This window comes from Dromiciops gliroides, chromosome 1 (assembly GCF_019393635.1).
Source record: "Dromiciops gliroides isolate mDroGli1 chromosome 1, mDroGli1.pri, whole genome shotgun sequence".
Taxonomy (NCBI): Eukaryota; Metazoa; Chordata; class Mammalia; order Microbiotheria; family Microbiotheriidae; genus Dromiciops; species Dromiciops gliroides.
In genome coordinates, this window is record NC_057861.1 from 596,947,779 (window position 1) to 596,970,885 (window position 23,107).

The window sequence follows — 23,107 nt, forward strand, 5'->3', positions numbered from 1 at the left end:
GCCAAGTCTTATCCCCACTATATTTCTCACATTCTTCCCTTTCTCTTCACTCACATAGCCACTACCCTAGTTCAGTCCTCCTTCATCACCTCTCACTAGACTCCCAATTGATATCCTTGCCTTCAAGACTCTTTGCTCTCCAGTCCATCCTACCCAGCAGCCAAAGCTATATTCCAAAAGCACACTCTGCTAAAGAAACTTCAATTACTGTTGCCTATAGGATAAAATACAAAGACCTCTGTTTGCCATTTAAAGCTTTTCACAGTCTGGTTGCACCCTGTCTTTCCAAACTGTTTTACATTACTCCACCTCGTATGCTCTGCCTCCCAACGAAACTGTCTTACTTGCTGCTCTCTGGAACACAATATTCCTTGCTCACATACATCCCTAGCATACTCTTCCAAACTCCCATAGAATTCTTAGCATCCTTTGCTCCCTTCAAGTCTCCGAACACATGGCATGTCCTTCAAGTGGCTTTTCCTTCTCCCCTGAGTGATTAGTGTCCCTGTCCCCAAATTACTGTGTATTTACCTTGTCTGTATTTTATATTTACTTAGTTCTGTCCATATCTCACTCCTCCCTCCCCACAACTCCCCAGTGGAATGCAAGTTCCTCAAAAGCAAGGACTGTTTTATTTTTGTCTTAATATAATCTTAGTGCCTTCCATAGAGCATGGCACAAAGTAGATGCTTAATAAATATTTAGGAATTGAATTAAGGCAATAAGATATGTACATGATTGTTGATTGGAGTACTGTACTTACCTAATGAAACAGTTTGGTGGGTTCATTCCCCATTTGTGTCATTTAGATTTTCTGTGTTCCTTCCCACAGGTTGTCCTACTAACCTCACCCAGCTTTTACTTTTAAAAAAAAGTATCAGGACAGGGGTATATGAGTAGTGAAAATGTACCAGTAATACTGGAAAAGCAGCTCAAAAGTCATTATTGGTAGAGCATTGGTATCATCTGTGTATATTAATGGACATCATTTTTACTACTATTGTTTATCATCAACCAGCAGTTCTATAAAGAAAAACCTTGAGGTGGTTTAGTAACTCAGTTTCTATATCCTTAACCCATTGTAGTTACTTTGAAGGCTATACTATGAAACTTTTAAATATTTTTAGTAAAATTGATATCGCTTGATGTCTTCTTTATCAGACCCTCCCAAGATGGGATAGGCAGAATGGCACAGAGATAAAATTAATGTGTTGGGAGTCAGAAGACCTGAGTTTAAATCCTGCCTTTGAAGCTGACTTAATGGGACCTTGAGTAAATCACCTAATCTTCATGAGACTCATTTTCTTTATCTGTAAAATGAAACGGTGGAATTAAATGGTCTTTCCTTGTAGCTCTAGCTCTTTTAGCCTTGAAAAGCAAAATGGTATATTGGAAAAGAGTATAGGATCTGGGATTTTAAAAATAAGTACAAGTGACTAGTCATAGTGGTTTAGACTAAAGGTCTGAATACTGCTTGGAAATATGCCAAAATCAACCACTAGCTGCTTTTCCAACGTAGAGGTTAAATGTGGAATGTTTCCCATCTGCTCTCCTACCCCAAAATTGTAATAATTTTCCTCTTTGAAACCCTCATTCTGTTACTGTGACATTGTTACACATTCCAAACTTTATATCCTATGTTCTGAATGTCTTAGATAAAATCACTTTCAAGCATAGAATCAGTAGTTTGTGTAGATGCGTATTTGTATAATTATGGAAGATGGTGCTTTTCTTTAGCTTTATTAACTTTTCTGAATCCAGTTCAATTGGAGAGTTCTTAGATTGACACTCATTATTGAAAGACATCTGTCCCCGGAAGCAAGAGATGTGTTAAAGGCTCCATAATCCCAATTTTTAGAACTTTGTGTGGCCATGTTTCATGGGTATATTAGTACTTGATGGTTAGAATGTAAGAGCATCTCTGATTATGCATTGGTGTATAACTGGGTGCACTTGAATAAACATGAAAAATAAGCCTCTAATGCCAAGGATTCAAATAAAAATTAATTTGTAGAGTGTTTTCTATTTTTTTGTTTCTTATTATTAGGATGAAGGAGGGAGGAGGATTTGTTATTGATCCCATATGGGTTTTTGGAAAAAGTCATTTCCCAGTTTATTTCACCCTCCTTTCCTCCATTGAACCTTTCCTATACCACAGCAAGACCGACAGACAAAATGTATGCATCAAATAGCATATGCTACATTCTGTTTTAGTCACATGTTTATCATCTGTTTTCTTTGATGGAGTTTGGTCATCAGTTCATCTGAATTCATCTCCCTTTTAGTGTTGTTTTCATTTACATTGTTGTGATTATGTATATTTTTCTCTTGGTCTTGTTTACTTTCCTCTGCATCCGTTCCTGCATGTCCTCCCATTTTTCTGATTTCCTCATTAATGATTTCATAAAATGTAATAGTCTTCCATTAAATTCTTACACAGTTCAGTCACTAATTCATTGGAGACATGTTTTGTTTTCCGTTTTGTTATTACTGAAAAAAATGCTACTACAATTTTTTTTTTTTTTTACAAATGGGATTTTCCTTTGCTGTTTGATCTACATAACCTATTACTGGAGTAGTTATGTCAGTAAAAGTTTAGTAACTTAAAAAAAAAAGTTTAGTAACTTTTCTCACCTAATTCCAAATTTATTTTTAAATTAGTTGGATTATTTCATAACTCTACCAACAGTGTATTAGTGTGGCTCTTTAACATTTCAATAATTGTTAGGGTGTGTGTATATATATATTATCATAGAGGTTGGACTCCATTTCTATTCAATAACATTAATTGCTTGGAACTGTACCTAAAGGGCTATAGGAGGGTAAAGGAAAAAAGGAAAATTTTATATACATATATACATACACACATACACAAATATCGCAGCTCTTTTTGTGGTGGCAAACAATTGGAAATTTAGGGGATGCCCATCAATTGGGGAATGCCTGAACAAGTTATGGTATATGATTATGCTATAAGAAATTATGAGCAGGATGATCTCAGAAAAATCTGAGGAGACTTATATGAACGGATGCAAAGTGAAGTGAGCAGAACCAGGAGAACATTGTACACAGAGCAAGATTGTATGATGATCAGCAGTAAATGACTTAGGTGTTCTCAACAGTACAATGATCCAAGACAATTCTGAAGGACTTTTGATGAAAATGCTGTCCACCTTCAGAGAAAAAACTTTAAGGAGATTGAGTACAGATCAAAGCATACTTTTTTGTTTTGTTCTTGTTTTGGGGTCTTGGGGGGGGAGGTTGTCTGTGTTTTCTTTTGCGACATGGCTGATATGAAAACGTTTTGCATGACTTCACATATATAATCTATCTCAAATTCCTTACCTTCTCAAGGGAGAGAGGGTAGGTAGAGAGAGAATTTGGAACTCAAGTTTTTTAAGTGAATGTTTTAAAAAATTTACATCTAACTGAGGAAAATGTTTTTTAAATTAATTGCCTATCATGTTTCCAAATTGAATAAATTAGATGCTTTGTTTTGTGGTGGATTTTTTAAATGGCTTTTGTTTAGAATTCAGAAAAACATAATTGATATTTGAGTTCAGTTTAGAGTTTGGGAAAAAAGTTCTTTTTAAAAAGTTTGTTATGATGTTAAAAGTTATATTTCTATTCAAGTCCCTGCATTAGATATACTATAAATCAAAATTTTTCACTTTTTCTGCTAGTGCTTGGATCAAGGTTGAACAGCTAAAGCCATATCATCCCCATAAAGAGGAAATGATAAAGATTAACAAGGGTAAAAGATTTCAGCAGGCCGTGGATGCTGTGGAGGAGTTTCTCAAAAAAGCCAAAAGCAAAGACCAGGTAAGAATGCTTTTTTTGATATACTCTTAGTGCAGGTTAGACTATTATATATGTAATAATGTCATTGAATCTTATCAACTATTATCAGCTTCTAGAATGCTGATATAAATTTACCCCTTCAGAGCTATCTCCTGTTTGTGAAATCCATTATGCCAAACAATCCAGAAAATCCATGGCCTTTCTTAAATATTTTCTGACTTTTTTGCAAAGCTCCTTCAATGAAGCAGTAGGCTCTCAGCCTTTTTAAAAATAATACAAATCTGTCCTCTGTTTTTACTCTGTAATCTTTCAGTCATCCCATAATTCTGCTGAAGAAAAGAATCGGCGTAATTCCAGTGAAGAAAGAAGTAAGCAGAATTCAGGAGATGAGAAACGCAAAGCTGGCCTGTCCGAAGGGAAGATGAGGAAGAATATGGGAGAAGGAAAGAAGAGAGTATCTTCAGCCTCTGCAGAAAGAGGTTCCAAATCACCTCTAAAAAGGGCCCAGGAACAGAGTCCCAGAAAGCGAGGTCGCCCCCCAAAGGATGAGAAGGTTTGTATATATCTGAGGTCTCTGAAACTAGTCTCATTCTTTTGTTTGGAAAAAAAAATAGAATGGAGGATAATGACTAACTCAAAAATTAGCAAGTTAGAATGTGTTTATATAATTGACTTACAGGTTTGACTGTGTGTTCCCATATTTCCAACATGCCATTCCAATTAGCCTTGTAGTGTACTGATTCCTCAACCTTAATCATTCACATTAATTGTACACTGCATACTTTTATTCACTCATTAAGCATTTATTAAGCACCTACCGTGTCTTAAGCTCTGGAGATAGAACAATAAAAACCAAGTAGTCGCTGCCCTTTAGCACTTTACCTGATGTTATGAAACTGCATATAAACAGATAAGTAAATACAATGTTGTTTCTAGGTAAGAAGACAGGAACTAGTAATTTGGGAGTCAGGAAAGGCATTGGAACTGACTCTTGAAAGCTAGGGATTCTAAGAGGGAGGTGTAAGGAGGAAATGTGTTCAAGGCATGGGGATGGATTTATGCCAGGAAGGAGGAGATAGGGAATGTTTTGTACAGAGAAAAGCAAAGTAAGCCCATTTGTGTAGAATAGAGAGTGCATGAAGGAGAGAAACATTTGATACACTTGGAAGTATAGGCTGAAACCTGATGGTGAAGGGTTTTAAATGGCAAATAGCGAAGTTTGTATTTTGTCCTAGAAACAATTGGGAACCGTTAGAGCTTCTTGAGCAGAGAAGTGACATGGTCTTATATATGCTTTAAGAATATCAGTTTTGGGGGCAGCTAGGTGGCACAGTGGATAAAGCACTGGCACTGGATTCAGGAGGACCTGAGTTCAAATCTGGCCTCAGACACTTGGCACTTACTAGCTGTGTGACCCTGGGCAAGTCACTTAACCCCCATTGCCCCACAAAAAAAAAAAGAAAGAAAAAGAATATCAGTTTTGTAGCTGTGTGGGTAGAATGGCTCAGAGTAGAGGGAAGAGACTAAAGGCAAGAAAATCAATTAGGAGATTTTTTTTTAGTACTCCAGATGGGATATAATAATAATTATTTGTTGTTTTCGGTCATGTCTAACTTTTCATGACCCCATTTGGAATTTTCTTGGCAAAAATACGGGAGTGAGGGGACTGCTAGGTGGCACAGTAGATAGAACATTGGCCCTGGAGTCAGGTGGACCTGAGTTCAAATCCAGCCTCAGACACTTGACACTTACTAGATGTGTGACCCTGGACAAGTCACATAACCCCAATTGCCTCGCCAAAAAAAAAAAAAATACTAGAGTGGTTTGCCATTTCCTTCTCCAGCTTATTTTATTTTATAGATGAGGAAACTGAAGCAAACAGGATTGTGACTTGCCCAGGGTCACAGAGCTAGTCATTGTCTAAAGCTGGATTTGAATTTATGGCCTCCTGACTCCAGGCTTGGCACTCTATCCACTGAGCCACCTAAATACTTTCACTGCCTTTGACATCAGGGCCAGGGAGAGCCTTAACCACATAATTCCTCAATTCTAGTGACCTCTATCTTATTTTAGCCATGTGATGCTATTATTTAAACCTTTGCCCTTACCACTTCATGAAACGACAAAATCCCTAAGATGCTGAAATCTGAACACAACATTCTATCCTTTCTCACTTAGGCTAAACATGCCCTACACCCTCACTCTATTTAGTCTGTCATCCCTTGAGCCCTTCTAATTTATTTTCTATGCATTTTGTCAGTACCCAACTTTAACCAAGTAATCTGCTATCTTCATGTTTGAATATCTATGAACCTGGAATCTTTTCTCTCTCACAAACACACACAGCCTTCCACCATTTCTAAGCCTATTATTTTTCCCTGTGGGGTTGTCCCACCACTACCACAAGATGAAACTGATTTTACCTGTTAGATTTATGGTACTTATGCTCAGCTGGGCCCTTACTGTGCCCAATATTCTTTCAACTCGTCTCTTATTAACTCCCTATTTCATTCCCAACAGCTCTTGTTTCAGAACCCTTTCCCTCTCATCAAGCCAGTTTGTGGAAGGCCTTGCGGAACAATTCTGAACTTTACTTGGTAGGCAGTAGGGAACCACTGATTTTTTTATCAGTCATGTTACCAGATTTGTGATAAAGAATATATACTTCTAACTAGGTGTTCTACTGGTAAGTCAAAGTCAGCATATTCAAAATTAAGCTTTGTTATCTTTTAAAGATGTACTGAAAAGTTAAGTCCATCTGAAGGAAGCCCTACAAAAATTTCCAGAATCTCTTAACATCATCGCTGACTCTTCCATCTCTCCAGTTACAAAGAGGTGCCTCTCTTCCTTAGTAAAGTTAAGCCCACTTGCTACCTGTCACCTTGATCTCATACTTGCCAGAAACCTTCAGGACCCTTGTTGGAATAATAATCTTCACTCTCATGTATTTTCCACTTCTTCCTCTCTTCTAGTTCCTTTCTATCTGCTATAACTATGCTCAGGTTTCTCTAAACCCAAAAAAGTATTTTATCCTTCTATCCTATCCAATTATCCTCCCCTTTTTCCTTCTTTTTTCTGCCAAAATCTGAAAAATTGTTAGGTCAAATACCTTCCCTGTCTCACTACTTACTCTTTTCTCATTTGTAATTTCACTTTTGCCCTTACCACTCTGCTGAAAAAGCTCTGAGATTACTCAGGACTTCTCAAATGCCACATCCACTGGCCATTTTTTTAGTCCCTATATTACCTTTGCACATTTGATACCATTAACTACTCCCTGTTTCTGGATCTTTTCTTCTTAACTTCAGCAACAAACCCTATGTTCCTTTTTCCCCAACCTGCTTTTCTCTTTAATTTTTCTTTTTTTTCTTCAGTGACTCTTCACCCTGTCCTCAACTTCTCCAAAATTTTTTCCTAGGCCCTCTTCTCTCTATCTTCTCTCCCCATCAGTTTTGTTTACTCATGTCTTTATGTATCAACTCTCAAATATGTATCTTCAACTCTGAAGTGCCAGATCTACATCTCCAATTGCCCATAGAACATTTCCATCTCAATGCTATGTTGGTACCTCTTATATTTAGCTTATCTTTCCCACTAAATATGTTCATTCTTTGCTATTTGTGCCTGTAGAAAATCCATACATGCCTAGTATTCCACATTACTCAATAAATATTAAGCACCTACCTTGTGCCAGGCCCCGAGATTGGGTCTAGATATGCAAAAGAAGCTTACATTTTGGAGCTTATGTTCTAGCAGGGGAAACAATACTTGTATAAAAGATAAACATAAAAGAATTTCAGGGGACGCTAGTAGCTGGAGTCATCAAGAAAGTACTCATCTAGGAGGTGGCTCTTGAGCTGAGCTTTAAAAGGGAACAAGGGAATCCTTAGAGGTGGAAAGTAAGGAAGGCATGTACTCCAGGCATAGGGGACAGCATTTACAAAGACAGAAATGGGAGATAGAATGTATCAAATGAGAAACAACAGTAAATAGACCAGTTTGAAACCTGTTGTTTTTTAGTTTCCTCCTCCCTTATGTTTAACTTATTACCAAAGTTTTTTCAGTTCTGTGTACTCAGTATCTCTCACATCCTCCTCCCTTCTCACTGCTCCCACCCTTGTACAGTCTCCCTTTACTACCCATCTATTACAGCTTCCTAACAAGTCTTCCTTCTTTCATTCTTGCTCTCCCAACTCCCAAGGCCATTCTTCATAGTCTTACCAAATGAATCTTCTTATGCATAAATATGGTCATGTCATGACCACAAATTCTTTGTGGCTCCTGTTTGCCTGTTGAATAAAGTTCTGACTTTATCTAACATTCAGTGCCATTGACAATCTGGCATTAATCCTACCTTTTCAACTTATTTCTCCCCATCAAAACCCCTCCTTTAGCCAAACTGAACTGCTTTCACCCTGTACTTACCCCACTTCCATTTCTTATGTTAATCCCTATGCCTGGAATGTCCTCCTTCCCAATTCACTTTTTTGGTTCCTATCCATCCTTTAAAGTCTAAATTATTGCCATCTCCTCCATGAAGTCTTCCTTTCTTCCTCTGTCAGGAAAGACTTCTGGAATATCACCCAGCACTTTTTTTTTAAACACCTCTTTAATGTAATTACCTATCGGTATTATATTGTTATTAGACCATGAAAATTATGCTTTCTTCAGCTCAGTATAAGAGCTCAAATCTTAATTCTTAATTTGTAGGGATGAGGTACTAAGCTACTGTTTGAGAGTAAAGCCCAAAGTACTACTACTGTACTGTAGGATGGATGTATCTTCAAGGAACTTCTGTAACCCAACTTTTATCCTGTCTTTTAATTTAGCTGAAGTGAAATCATTTAGCCCAAGAACTAGCCAGCAGTACTTTCTCCAGCTAGAATGGGACATTGGGCTTAATCCAAATATTTAGTCACAGAAGTACTATAAATATGTAGTTCAATTTTTGTGATTTAGTGACTGTTTGGAGTCTAGTATAGAGTAATCAACTTGTGAGGTACAGGCTCTTTGCATTTCTCTGAGAATAAAGATTAACACGAACTGGATGGAAGCTTAGAGACCATAAAGTCAAGCTCCCTCATTTTACAGATGAGAAAACTGAGGCATAGAATGGTTAATTGACTTGCTCATGTTCACTCAGCTAGAAAGTGTCTGAGGAACGATTTGAATTTATGGTTTCAGGGCAGCTAGGTGACACAGTGGATAGAGCACTGGCCCTGGAATCCAGAGGACCAGAGTTCAAATCCAGCCTCAGACACTTAACACTTACTAGCTGTGTGACCCTGGGCAAGTCACTTAACCCCAATTGCCTCACAAAAAAAAAAAGAAAGAAAAAAAATGAATTTATGGTTTCCTAACTCTGTTTCTTCAGTGCTTCCAGTCATACTGTATTAATAACAGCAAGGTCATTTTCTTGAAGGTAGGTGAAACAGAATGTCTTTAATGAGAGTTCTGAAGAGTAGCTCTCTCACTCATATTTCCTGATGATTTATTGAGGTTTGCAACTCTGAGGATACAGAAAACAAAATAGTATTAGCTTTGCTTGAAGGTAGAGTCAAATCAATTAGTGGGAAACGATTAGGGTAAGGATCAAAGTGATGTAGGTTCTAGTCCCATTTATGTCACTAGCAATATAATATAACTTTATATGGGTCATTTAACCACCACCCTACCCCCGGCTGCCGCCCAAGTTATCCATTTCATCTGTTAGATGAGCTTGATACCTTTACAGTCTGATCCTTAAGATTGTTTTGAGAATCAAATGGCAGTGTATGTCAGAACACTTTAAAAAGTTGAAAAAATGTTATACACATATAAAATAATAATTACTTTCACCTTTTATATATTTGTTTAATTGGGCATTTAAAATATATAAACAGGTTTTTGTTTCCTCTAGCCTAGAAAAACTTAAATAGATTTTAGAGCTATTTTGTCTGCGCTGGGGAAGATTTGAACCAACAGGTTTGCAACTCCATTAATCTCTCATAGTTTGCATCAGTTTCAGAATACAGTCTTGGGGGGGGGGGGGCAGGGCAATGGGGGTTAAGTGACTTGCCCAGGGTCACACAGCTAGCAAGTGTCAAGTGTCTGAGGCCGGATTTGAACTCAGGTACTCCTGAATCCAGGGCTGGTGCTTTATCCACTGCGCCACTTAGCCGCTCCCTTCAGAATACAGTCTTAACATAGAGTAAGCTATAGAAGAAATGCTAAGCATGGGAAGAAAGATATGAGAGAATCTGGTTAGACTTTTATAATATCGGTATTTTATTTTCAAGTATTTTTTTTTGATGGGGCAGTGAAGGTTAAGTGACTTGCCCAAGATCACACAGCTAGTAAGTGACACGTGTCTGAGGCTGGATTTGAATTCAGGTCCTCCTGAATCCAGGGCCAGTGCTTTATCCACTATGCTACCTAGTTGCCCCCATTTTTTTAAAAATTTTCAAGTATTCTTGTCAAAAATATAATTTTTTAAAGGATATTTTTTCTTTTTATATGACATTCCTTGCCAACTATATCTCTTCCCCTCTTTAAAAAGAAAGAGAAAGGATGTTTACCAAAATCAAGCAACATATGGACCATATCAGAGTACTATATTCCACATCTATAGTCCCTCCCTCCCCTGTAATAAAAGGAAGAAAGTGAATTTTCTTAGCTTTTCTCCCAGGACCAAGCTTGGTTATTATGATTACACAGATTCAGCTCTGAGTTTTTGGCTTGTTGTTATTTTTATTTTATTTATAATAATATAGCTACTTTATGTTTGTATATGGGAATTTTCTTCTTGTCAGTGACTTCTGTTGCAGAAACATCTTTTAAAGCTAAACAATACTTTAAAATGATTTTTAGGTTAACTACTGTTTTGTATTTTCCATGTCACTGTTCAACTCAAAATAGTTGGGAACCTCAAGATTGTCCCTTCATTATCTATAGGAAGTAAGTGAGGCCCATAGAGACTGACTTGCCCAAGGTCACCCGATACAGCCAAATGTCACATTCTTTCCACTTTTGCTATTGATTATTGATTGTATTTCATTTCATTGTTCCTTTTTCTTATCATTACTGTTCTTGTGCTATATTGACAGGAAGATGCATTTTTTTTTAAAAATGAAAACAAGAAAATCACAATTCCTTTTGTTGATGTGACTAATTTGTTCTCTCTTTGTAACAGCTCATTATGCTACTTTGTAATTCACAAAAATGCTTTCCTTTTTAAGATAAAAATTAGTCATGTCAGGCCTTTTTGACCAGATAAAAACCCTTCCTTTAGACACTGGAATGAATCCAAAGTTTCTATATTCTCTATTCTGTTTCAGTCGAATCTGATTTGAGTTATAAAGCTTATCTAATTATGGGTAGATAATGTCTGTAGCTGAGATTGTCACAACATCTTGCTAATCTGGCTTTTCTTCCTTTAGGACCTCACAATCCCAGAATCCAGTACAGTGAAAGGAATGGTAGCAGGAACAATGGCTGGGTTTAAATGGCAACCAAGTGTAAGTGAGGTAATAAGCTCTTTCTTTAAATGATTCCAGCAATTTCAGAAGAGGTTTCCTATTTCTAATATACTTAAAGGAAGGCACTTAGAATTCCTATAGGCTCTATCCTGTCTCACTCCTGGGTGAATGATGCAAGGCAGGACTCTGTATTTAAGGAAGTGATTAACTTCCAAAAGACATATCATAGAATCACAGAAATGGAATGAATATTAAGAAATATGTGATCTCCTGTACCTTTATCAGGCAGATAAATGTCTAAATCATTCAGGGCAAGATATACTTTAAGACAAAATTTCCAGTGTTGCCTGATCCAACTACAGTATATCTTGGTATTTTAAAATCTAAGTGGTTTTTCCTATATCTGATTCTTTACCCCCTCAGGGAGGGTGGAGGGAAGGAGGGATAGAATTTGGAACTCAAAACTTTAAATAAAAATGTTTATTAATTTTTTTTAATCTAGGTGGTTTACAGATCCATAAATAGTCTTAGATTAGATGAGTCCTTTGTTTCTTGTGCCATTATTACATGTGTTTTCTGAGTGTATTCTCATTTTATAAAGGGATTGGAATGAACATTCAATACAGTTCCCAAACAGTTGACAAAAAAGAATAGGTCTCCTTAATGTCTCTTAGGAAAGGCAAGTTAATAAGGCATAAGGATAGCACCATTCATGGCAGAGAAACTGTTTCTGATTTAATCATTTTCTGATTTCAGCCTGTAAAAGATGGGGACCCACATTTTCATCACTTTCTGCTCAGCCAGACAGAGAAGGTAAGTTGATCTTTAGAATTATTGATTCTGAGTCTGTCAGGGACAAGGCTGTGTGGGAGAGGATTAGCAAAAAGGTCAGTCAGTGCTGAATAAAATGTCAAACTAAAGATGTCAGGTTGTAATACTTCATAGGAAATACCCTATTATCCTGTTATTCTCAGGGTTCACTTAGGCCATATATAATTTTGCCAAAGCAAACAGTTGAGAGATTATTCAGTCAAGCAGTTTAATTGATGTCATGTAGACAAGAATAATGGACTTTTTGAATTGATTTAGTCAATTGTGTACTTGAGTTGATCAGGCAGTTCATTAGAACTGATCTGTATGTATAAACCCATGATATTCATAAGCCATATTTTTAGTCTCCATTAACCAAACAAGTTACATGATTAATGTTTACTCCATAGAATCTAAAAGAACCACAACTTGCATGTGAAATAATTGTATACAGCTTGCTAAAACTTTCAATATAGGTATTTTGAAGACTTGAAGGGAAACATGGTTTAGTAGATGTTTTCAGAATATGACTCCAAATGTTCTTTATTTTTTATGCTTCCCTTTTTTCTTCGGGGAAAGTTTATAAATTGATTCTATAATGAAGGATGATGTCTGCTTAATAAGTGATTGTTTTCTTCTCTTGTTAGCCAGCTGTCTGTTATCAGGCAATAACAAAGAAGTTAAAAGTATGTGAAGAGGTATGCAAATTTCTCTCCTTTGAATTTTCATGTTTCAATGGGGATTTTATCATGAGCATTCTAACTTCATGACTCCCTAATTTATTTCCCTAGGAAACTGGATCCACATCTATCCAGGCAGCAGATAGCACAGCAGTGAATGGCAGCATCACTCCCACAGACAAAAAGTATAACCCCTTATGGGCATGCTCCCTATGGCTTTGGCTTTGGCTTTGGCTTTGACCAGGGTAGAACATTTGGGGTTTGGGGGTTTAATTAGGAACTGAAACAACTTTATAAGAAAAAAATTAATCTGTTGAATGCTAAATTCTGTAAACTGCATAATTTCTAATTATTTTCCAATTTTGTTCATACATTTTTACCTACTTGGTAATTACATAGCTTATTCTGCTTCTTTTTAATACTTACATATTGTTATGTATTGACAGCCCACATATTTATTTTGAATAGCTGTACAAATATGTGATCAGGGCAGCTAGGTGGCACAGTGGATAAAGCACCGGCCTTGGATTCAGGAGTACCTGAGTTCAAATTCAGCCTCAGACACTTGACACTTAGTAGCTGTGTGACCCTGGGCAAGTCACTTAACCCCCATTGCCCTGCAAAATAAAAAATACACACACACACACACACATATATAATTTAAAAAAAAACAAATATATGTGATCCTTGGGCAAGCAACCTTACCTCTTATTATCTTAGGCACTTCTCTTAAGACTATAACTTGCAGAGAAATCATTGACCCTGCATTGATAGAAGTTTTTTCACTTTTTCATTCCCTTTGCCAGTGAAATCACAGGTTGCATAGCCATTCTCCTATTGTTGAGAATTTGAGTTGTTTACCAAAAAATATATATATATATATATGAGTTGGGGCTTACTTCCTTGGGATATATTCCCAGAAGGGGGTGGGAAAGTTGGATTAATGTACTCAGAATGGATGATTTTGTGTTCTTTTGTAAGCTTGTACCATTTTTAGTGCCACCAACAATATATACATGTACCTGTTTTCTTAAAACTCCACATTGTATCTTCCCATTTTTATATATTTTTGCTAATTTAATAGGTGTGTTCATTCAGTAAGTATTTATTGAGGTATTATGTTTATGAGTTTAGTGTACTAGAGAGGAATAAGATAGATTCCTTGGCCTTATAAGAATGTGTGGGGATATACGATGCAAAAATAATACCAAAGATCCTATCAGTGTTACACAATAAGAAGTACAATAAAGGGGCAGCTAGATGGCGCAGTGGTTAAAGCACCAGCCCTGGATTCAGGAGTACCTGAGTTCAAATCTGGCCTCAGACACTTGACACTTACTAGCTGTGTGACCATGGGCAAGTCACTTAACCCCCATTGCCCCGCAAAAAAAAAAAAAGTACAATATGGTGAAAGAGTTTGAAAAAGGCAAAAATCACTTCTAGTTAGGGGATCAGGGAAGGTGTTGTTTAAACTTAGTCTTTAAGGATAGGTGATAATCTCATGAGTGTAAATATATAATAAGCTGTTTCCATTTACATGTTTTCATTGTTTGAGAAGCCAAGTTTTAGCTCACATGAAGAGCTGCTGTTTTCCTCATATGTTTCTAATTACCTTTGAACACTTACCAAGTAGAATCTAGCTATTAAGTTTATATATAATTATCATTTCCTTATATATTTTGGATAGTAATATTTTTGTGAGTTTTATCTGTCCTTTTTTTTTCTGGAGCAAAGGTTTTTATTGGACATTAATATCCCATCCTTCAATATGAGATCCAGTCAAAACTAAATTACTGAAAAAATATTTGATTTAAAAAAAAAGAGGGCAGCTAGGTGGCGCAGTGAATAGAGCACCGGCCCTGGATTCAGGAGGACCTGAGTTCAAATCCAGCCTCAGACACTTGACACTTGCTAGCTGTGTGACCCTGGGCAAGTCACTTAACCCCCATTGCCCCACAAAAATAAAATAAAATAAAATAAAACCAAAAAAAATTGATTAGTTATTAGATTATTCCTCAACTGAACCATGTTAACAAATGCTAAGCATATCCCTAATAAAAATGCTAGTAAGAGCTGGTTTGGAAAGGAGCATCTGAAGGGGTTGGGTGGAAAACCGAGATGTGAGGAAGATGACAATCTCTGGCTTTGAACTACTTTTACCACTTGTTTTCTGAGGACTCTACTGTCCTTAAGCTCTTCCTCTCTGATTCCTAGGAAGAGGGAGTGCTTTGGGGCATAAAATTGCTTAGAATCTGATCAGATCGTGTTGGAACCTTAGAGTTGGAACTGTTGCTTTGTTTGCCTTTTAAGGAGCCATGTGGGTTGTACTTTAAAATATATTCAGCCTAGAATTATGGGACTCTCAGATATTATTCCCTTTACTTAGCTCATGCTTTACCTTGTTCTTTTTTTTTTTAAAAGAATATTCTACAAGTATTTGTTGATCCAGCTAACTTGTTAGTAGTAGAAAGGCTGTGCTTGGGAGTGATAAAAGATAAAATTGAACAAAGAGATCAAACAAAAACATCTTTATTATATCACCTTATTCTCATCAAATTGTTTTATCATTTTTAACTAATAAGATCAGAAATGCAAGGAAACTCATCTCAGATACATTGCTAGTAGGTCTCTCTATATAAAAAGTTTACATTGGTCTGGCAACATACAGTAACTCAGTTGGGCCCAGGCCAGTCCCATTGTTGAGACTACATCCTAAATAGAAAGATATATTAGGGCAGCTATGTGGTCCAGTGGATAAAGTACAGGCCCAGGATTCGGGAGGACCTGAGTTCAAATCCAGCCTCAGACACTTGATACTTACTAGCTGTGTGACCCTGGGCAAGTCACTTAACCTTCATTGCCCTGCTCCCCCAAAATAGAAAAAAAAGATATATTAACCCAAAATATCTCCTTTATAACACAGAATACTGGAAATAACATCTAATGACTGGGGAATGATTGAATAAAAAGGGAGAGCAGGTAGTGTGGTTCATTCTTTTCAGCCTCTAGTGCTAGGCTAAGGAGTTGGATATATGCTACTAAAAAGATGAGACACTTAAGGAAGTTAAAAGTGAAAAAGTACTTAAGAAAATATTCTAGCAATTGTGTACTGATTACTCTAAAATCCACAGACTAGAAGCAAAGAGATCAGCTAGGAAGAGAACTGTCACATTTTAGTAATACAGTGTAATTGATAATGAGGGTTTGGACTAGGGTGGTGGCTGAATGGAAAGGAAATGAATCTGAGACTAGAGGAATTAGCAAGATGATTATCATTTGGATATTGGTAGCAAGAAGGGAGGAGTTCCTATTGAAAAAGTTGCTTAGTTAAGCTTTCAACCTAAGTTTCAACTAGCAGGACAAGTTTTTTCTGAGATGTATAATATTTATGGCAGGCTAAGAAGTAAACTGGAGATTTAGATTTGAGTAAAAGCTATATATAGATGGCATCTTTAAAAAAGAAAAAAATGAGAATGAATGCTTCCCAAAGGAATTAATGTAAAAAGAAAAGAATGAAAACAAGAGGTCCAGAGCTGAACCTTGATCAACACCCAGTGAAAGGCCAGAAAAATGAAAATGAATAACCAAAGGAGGAAGTCTATAATAGCATTAGAGAAATAAGAACATCACCAAAACAAGGTGTCATAGAACCAGTAAAGTAATAGTGGTTAGCCATGTTATACACAGATAAGAAATCAGAAAGGAGAAGAAACTAGCAATGATCATTAAACTTGTTCAAAAGAAAATCATTGGTGACGCTACATGGATAAGCAGGCCCAATTTTAGAGGAGTGATGAAGATAAAGGGCAAATAAGTAAGTTAAGCAGATAATGATAAGGAATTGGATAAAACTACTATATATTACCATTAAAAGTAGCTTAGATATGGCCAGTTGTGGAGAAATGGGATAGTAGTTGGTAAGAACAGTGGAGTCCAAAAACCAAGTGGTCTGGGTTCCACAAACATCCTCACCCCAACTCTAATTCAAAGCATGGGAAAGTCAATGGGAAAAGTGAAAAAAATTAGTTTTACAGGTGAATTTGAGAACTAGAGCTCTCACAAGTTTGTAAAGGATTAGATGCAAAACCAAGTAGGAGGAGGAATTGACTTAGTGATAGAAAGAAGTAAAAGACAAATAAAGATGTCTTGATCTCAAAATGGAAAAGGATAAAACTTCAGATGCTCTTGGTTTCCAGACAGCAATTGATATAAAAAAAATTAGGAATTTTAGTAGTGTTTCAGCTAAGTGTATGAATCAGCATTGTGATATGACAGCCAAAAAACTACATTAAAAGAAATACAGGGGGCAGCTAGGTGGCGGAGTGGATAAGGCACCAGCCTTGGATTCAGGAGGACCTGAGTTCAGACCCAGCCTCAGACATTTACTAGCTGTGTGACCCTGGGCAAGTCACTTAACCCCCATTGCCTTGCCCAAAAAAAAAAAAATTTGGTTCTTAAAAGAAATACAATGGGGGGCAGCTAGGTGGCGCAGTGGATAAAGCACCGGACCTGGATTCAGGAGTACCTGAGTTCAAATCTGGCCTCAGACACTTGATACTTACTAGCTGTGTAACCCTGGGCAAGTCACTTAACCCCCATTGCCCTGCAAAAAGAAAAGAAATACAATGTCCAGAATAAGGGAAGTGTTCCTATGCTGTGATAATCAGACCAAAATGTCTTACATATTTAGTTCAGTTCTTGATAACACATTTTAGTAGGAAAATCCTAGATTTAGAACTCATTTATAATAATGAGTGCACTTTCAAACTGTCATATCATAAGGATTGGTTCAAGGAGTAAGGAGTACTTCACTTGAAGAGTAAAAGACATAGGTCACGATAACAGTCTTCAAATATTTAAAAAGCTATCATGTGACAAAGACAGAACTAGAATCCCTAGAACCAATGAGTTGGAAGCTACAGGGAGATTATTTTAGCCTAATATATAGAACTTCCTAATAATGAGAACTAATAACAAAGTAGACTTCCTTAGTAAGTAATGAATTCCTCATCACTGAAAGAGTTCAGACAAAAGCCAAATTACTACTTGGTAAAGATGTATAAAAGATCTGTTCTTCAGGCAGAGTTGTTTGATTAGATCCCTTCCAGCTCTAGGATTCTATGTAAAATTTGAGAAGAGCCATTTGAATAGAGGCTTTGGGATTGAAGGTACTACCTATAGTGATCATTCAAACCAAAAAGATTTCTTAAAGTAATATAAAACCTCTCCTAGAAGTTTCTTTGTGTTTAAAAATGGCATCTGAGGGGCGGCTAGGTGGTGCAGTGGATAAAGCACCGGCCCTGGACATATTCAGGAGGACCTGAGTTCAAATCCGGCCTCAGACACTTGACACTTACTAGCTGTGTGACCCTGGGCAAGTCACTTAACCCCAATTGCCTCACCCAAAAAAAAAAACAAAGGAAAACTAAAAATGGCATCTGAAAGCCCAACACCCAAGGTTCATCCCAGGAAATTGCTTCAGGAACTAGACATACTAACATATATACTTGATTATTACTAAGACCCTTTATCAAAGTAGGAGAAAATGTATCCTTACTCTAAGTCACATTGATCACATTTTCCCCAGTGGTCTCTGTATGTCAGTTAAAACTTATAAATGCCCATTTTAATTTACTGTATTAAACAGTCTAGGGACCAGTTTTCTCTTGCCTAGTGACCTAAATTCACTTCTCAGTGGTATTGATGTCAGTTTTGCTCCACTGTGTTTGTGTTTGCCCATGCACACTTATGTATATAGGTGTATGTGTGCATGTTTGTGTATGTATATGCATATGTCTGTGTGTACACACATATGCATATATAATATATATAACACATACATATATAAATACATACTCTTATTTTCCCAAATACTAACCTTTCTGTTCTCCCCAGGATAGGATTTTTGGGCCTTGGCCTCATGGGAAGTGGCATTGTCTCCAACTTACTAAAAATGGGTCATACAGTCACTGTTTGGAACCGGACAGCAGAAAAAGTAAGGATATGTGGGCAGTGGGACTAGAGGACAGGATGGGGAGGCAAGATGATATTTGATTTAGAGATTAAACCAGACTTTGAATAAAGAGAGCTCTGCCTGTACCTAAATTTGAAACATAGTTGGGCCCCTACACAGAATTGTACGTGTAGTAGGGATAGGAGAGTCAAAATGCTGGTTTTTTCACAGTATTATATAGAGTAACTGAGAAGGGAGTACCAGAGAAACAGATCTTTCCAAGGAGCTTAAGCTCTTGATAAGGAAACAGAATGTTCACATAATGTTTTAACAAATTAACTAGAATAAACTAAAATGTTGCAAACAATGTTGAATGTTGAAAGAATTTGGAATGAAGAAGTAAGCAGAATGAAGATAGGCCTGATCAGGAAAGGGCTTCCTGGAGTGGAAGAGTTTGGGGCTAGTCTGTGAAGGAAATTTTGGACTTAGAATGATAAAAGTGAAAGTAGAAGATATTCCAAGTGAAGGGAACAATTATTGTCTGTACATTAGTTTTGACTGCAGCCAGTCATGTTGAAAAATAATGAGAAATAACTGAATTGGAAAGAAGATGTTGACAAATGTTGAAAGCCAGGCTAAGTATTTTGGGTACTATGGACAGTAAGAAACTGTCAGATCTGTAAGGAGGAAGAGTGATATGATGAAATGTTGTTTGAGTAATGTTCCAAATTCTTCCCTAAATTATGAAAGAATTAATGGAATCTAGTATCTTTATAATGCTGGGCAAATCATTTAACCTCTGGACCTCAGTTTCCTCATCTGTAGTGGCCCTTCTGGTTCTAAATTTATGATTCTGTGACAAAGTAACCAAATGGAAATTTTGGAATAGTTAGAAGGGACCTGTGAAAAGTTGGTTTTTTATAATATGTGACCATTAGAATTAATCTGCTGGGTATAGTTCAGATTCTGACACTCTCCCAGCCCCCCCACAAGTCAAAAAGTGGAAACTGTTAGTACTTTTTCTCTTGTGCTGCATATAGTATATTAATCAGGGCTTGGACAGAACTTCCCCAAGAGCTGATCTAACTGCAGAATTGACTAGAGCTTTGCACAATTTACCATGGTGGTTCTTGCTTCAGTTGGCCACATTGGCTTCACTGGGTTCATCCCTAATAATGTGCCCAAATGGACTCAGCTGTCCCCATTTCACCCTTTTAAATAGTAGACAAGTAATAGCAGCAAACATGCATTAACCATCTCTTATAATTAAGGCACTGAACTTAGTTAAAAATGATATACAGTTACTCTCATTTATAATCTAGTCAGGAAAGTCACCATTCCTTAATTAGTGATATATTCAGCTGCTGATCCAATGCTATCATTGACCCAGTGAACCCTTAAGTCTTCTGCGTTGTGGGACCTTTGGAAATAAGCTGAGGCAACCAGAAGCCACAAAACCTAGGAGGCATGTTTTTTATGTGCTACTTTCCCCTTACGTTTGGATCTGTGACTTTTGCAGTGTGATTTGTTCATCCAGGAGGGGGCCCGACTGGGAAGAACCCCCGCTGAAGTGGTCTCCACCTGTGACATCACCTTCGCCTGTGTATCGGATCCCAAAGCAGCTAAGGACGTAAGGATCCCCTCTCTCCTCTCTGTAGTTGCCTCTCTTTTGAGAGATTGGTCACTTCTCCTTTTCCCATTCAGAATGTACATCACACTCCAAAGGAATTCAGTTTCAGCTCTCCTAGGCACTTTACTTGTGTGAAATTGATTTGTATAAGATAGATTTTTGTACTTTCTTTGACTCTAAACATGGGTTTAAAACCCTGTTATCTCCAGAGGGCTAGCCTTGCAATTATTACTAAAAATCTTTGCTTTTCCTTATATGCTTTAAATCCTTGTTCTTATTATACCTATAGGCTATAAGCCAAAGGATTCCTTCTGTGTTTGGTAGCTCCTTGTGTCTGTTTCTATATGCGTAAATGACAGTGGTCACCTTTTTAAACTGTTTAAGACCAAGATCTGAGTAAATCAAGGGAAGCTCTAAACAAAGGTAAACAAAGCCTTTTCTTCCTTTTTAAGCTCAATATTTAGCTCTTAGACATGTGGGAAGGTAGTATGGGAACAACATGACTCTGAACTATGTTTATAGTACAATCGCCATTCAAGAAGATATTGCTCAGGCAGACCACATCCTCCAAGGCTGGTGCTTTGACTTGGCTCTACAGTCAGCCTGATGTCTGGGTCTGGTTTCACCAGTCAGTGCTTCCTTTAATATTATTGGGGGAGTAAGGAATATTGAGAGTCAAAAATTATTTGAGAGCTGAAGGGTGGGGAAACAAGCCTTGAAGCTGTTGAGGGCCTGGGCTATTGCTTTCCCCTTGTGTTCCCACAGCTGGTGCTGGGCCCTAGTGGCGTGCTTCAAGGAATTCGCCCTGGAAAATGCTATGTAGACATGTCAACGGTGGATGCAGACACGGTCACTGAATTGGCCCAGGTAGCAGTCCAATGCAAACTCTTTCCACCCTTCCTAAGTGAAGTACGTGGCCAGAACTGAGCATTCTTTCACCTGGCCATTGTAGAGACTGGTCCATAGAAAATAGATTCAGCAATGTTATCTGTCTTTAGTGAAACCTTCAAAGCAATAGTGAGTCTGATCTGCTTTGGAGAAGCTGTTACCTAAATGTCTGGAGCATCAGTTCCTGAGACTACTGACAACATCCCATCATAACCTCTCAAAATGTAGGCTTTAATTTTATTTTTTATTTTTTTGCAGGGCAATGAGGGTTAAGTGACTTGCCCAGGGTCACACAGCTAGTTACGTGTCAAGTGTCTGAGGCTGGATTTGAACTCAGGTCCTCCTGAATCCAAGGCCAGGGCTCTATCCACTGTACCACCTAGCTGCCCCCGTGTAGGCTTTAATTTAATAGGCTTTCTCTGATAACAAAAAAAAGTGTTTCTGTTCTCCCAGGGAACAAGCTGGGTTAACACTCTAGAAATCCCCAGACCTTCCTTGACTCAGGTATATAAAAACATTTCTTCCATACATATACTTGTTCAGAAGACTGGTTTGGCTTCCTCCAGAACCATCAGCTCTTACATTTTCTCTTGGCCTCTGCAAAACCTTTCCATTTGAGGGTAGTTGAAGTCAGAGTCTAATGTGACTGGCCACTTGAGCATGCCTTGTGAAAGACAGGACTGTGAGGGAGAGTAAATGGCACTGAAGCAAGGGAGTTTTTGGCAATGGTATATACATGCTCACCATACTTTAGTTTTGTGGGGTTTTTTCTTTATTCATTTTAATTTTTCTCAATTACCCTTCCTTCCCTCCCGATCCTGAAGCCAATAAGCAATTTGATAGAGGTTATACATTATACATTATACAATCATGTTAAAAAATATTTCCATATTAATCAGAACAAAAGGAAAGAAAAAATGCAAGAAAAAATAAACAAGAATAACAAAAGCAACAAAAGTGAAAATGGTATGCTTCAGTCAGCAATCAGACTCCATAGTTCTTTTTCTGAATGTGGAGAACATTTTCCACCGTAAGTCTTTTGGCATTGTCTTGGATCATTGCATTGCTGTGAAGAGCCAAGTCCATCACAATTGATAATTACAAAATGTTGTTGATACTGTGTACAATGTTCTCTTGGTTCTGGCCATTTCACTCAGCATCAATTCATGTAAGTCCAGGTTTTTCTGAAATCCATCTGCTTATCATTTCTTACAGTACAGTAGTATTCCATTATGTTCACAAAGCACAACTTGTTCAGCCATTCCCCAGTTGATGGGCCACCACAAAAAGAGCAGCTATAAATATTTTTGTACATGTGGCATACTTTACTACTTTTTTTTTTTTAATTTTAGTGAGGCAATTGGGGTTAAGTGACTTGCCCAGGGTCACACAACTAGTAAGTGTTAAGTGTCTGAGGCCGGATTTGAACTCAGGTACTCCTGACTTCAGGGCTGGTGCTCTATCCACTGCACCACCTAGCTGCCCCTGGCATACTTTACTTTCTAAGTAAATAAGGGCCTCCTAATTAGACTTGTGCCCATATTCCTTCTCCCCTCCATCTCCTAAACAATTGCCAACAGTCTTCCTAAAATTCAAGTTTGACCATTTTACTCCCACCTCAAGAACCATTAATAACTCCTCCTTACCTTGAGATTAATACAACTCCTTATCTTGCCATTTAAAGCCCATTAAAATATGGTCACTGGTTTTATTTCTCATAACTGCCTTCCACACACTCTGCATGCTTCATATCTAAATACAACATTCCATCTCCCACTTCCATGACTGTATGGGATGTCTGGAATATATTCCCTCATCACCTCTGCCTCTTAGAAGTCCCTAGTTTCAAGACTCAGGTCATGTGCTATCTCCTATAGGAAGCCTTTCC

General features: G+C 37.5%; 1 protein-coding gene across 5 annotated transcripts in view; it reads left to right on the top strand.

Annotated features, from left to right (window-relative positions):
* GLYR1 (glyoxylate reductase 1 homolog) overlaps positions 1–23,107 on the top strand; it is a 38,050-nt gene that overhangs the window by 12,362 nt on the left and 2,581 nt on the right. For 2 of the 5 annotated variants that reach the window (XM_044002134.1, XM_044002168.1), the window contains exons 4-12: positions 3,684–3,822; positions 4,115–4,354; positions 11,220–11,306; positions 12,015–12,071; positions 12,716–12,766; positions 12,860–12,933; positions 18,644–18,743; positions 20,221–20,331; positions 21,097–21,198. In XM_044002134.1, the coding sequence (XP_043858069.1) occupies positions 3,684–3,822; positions 4,115–4,354; positions 11,220–11,306; positions 12,015–12,071; positions 12,716–12,766; positions 12,860–12,933; positions 18,644–18,743; positions 20,221–20,331; positions 21,097–21,198 (961 nt within the window). The remainder of the gene's footprint in view (positions 1–3,683; positions 3,823–4,114; positions 4,355–11,219; positions 11,307–12,014; positions 12,072–12,715; positions 12,767–12,859; positions 12,934–18,643; positions 18,744–20,220; positions 20,332–21,096; positions 21,199–23,107) is intronic. The other 3 variants (XM_044002144.1, XM_044002159.1, XM_044002150.1) reach the window with 3 other exon arrangements.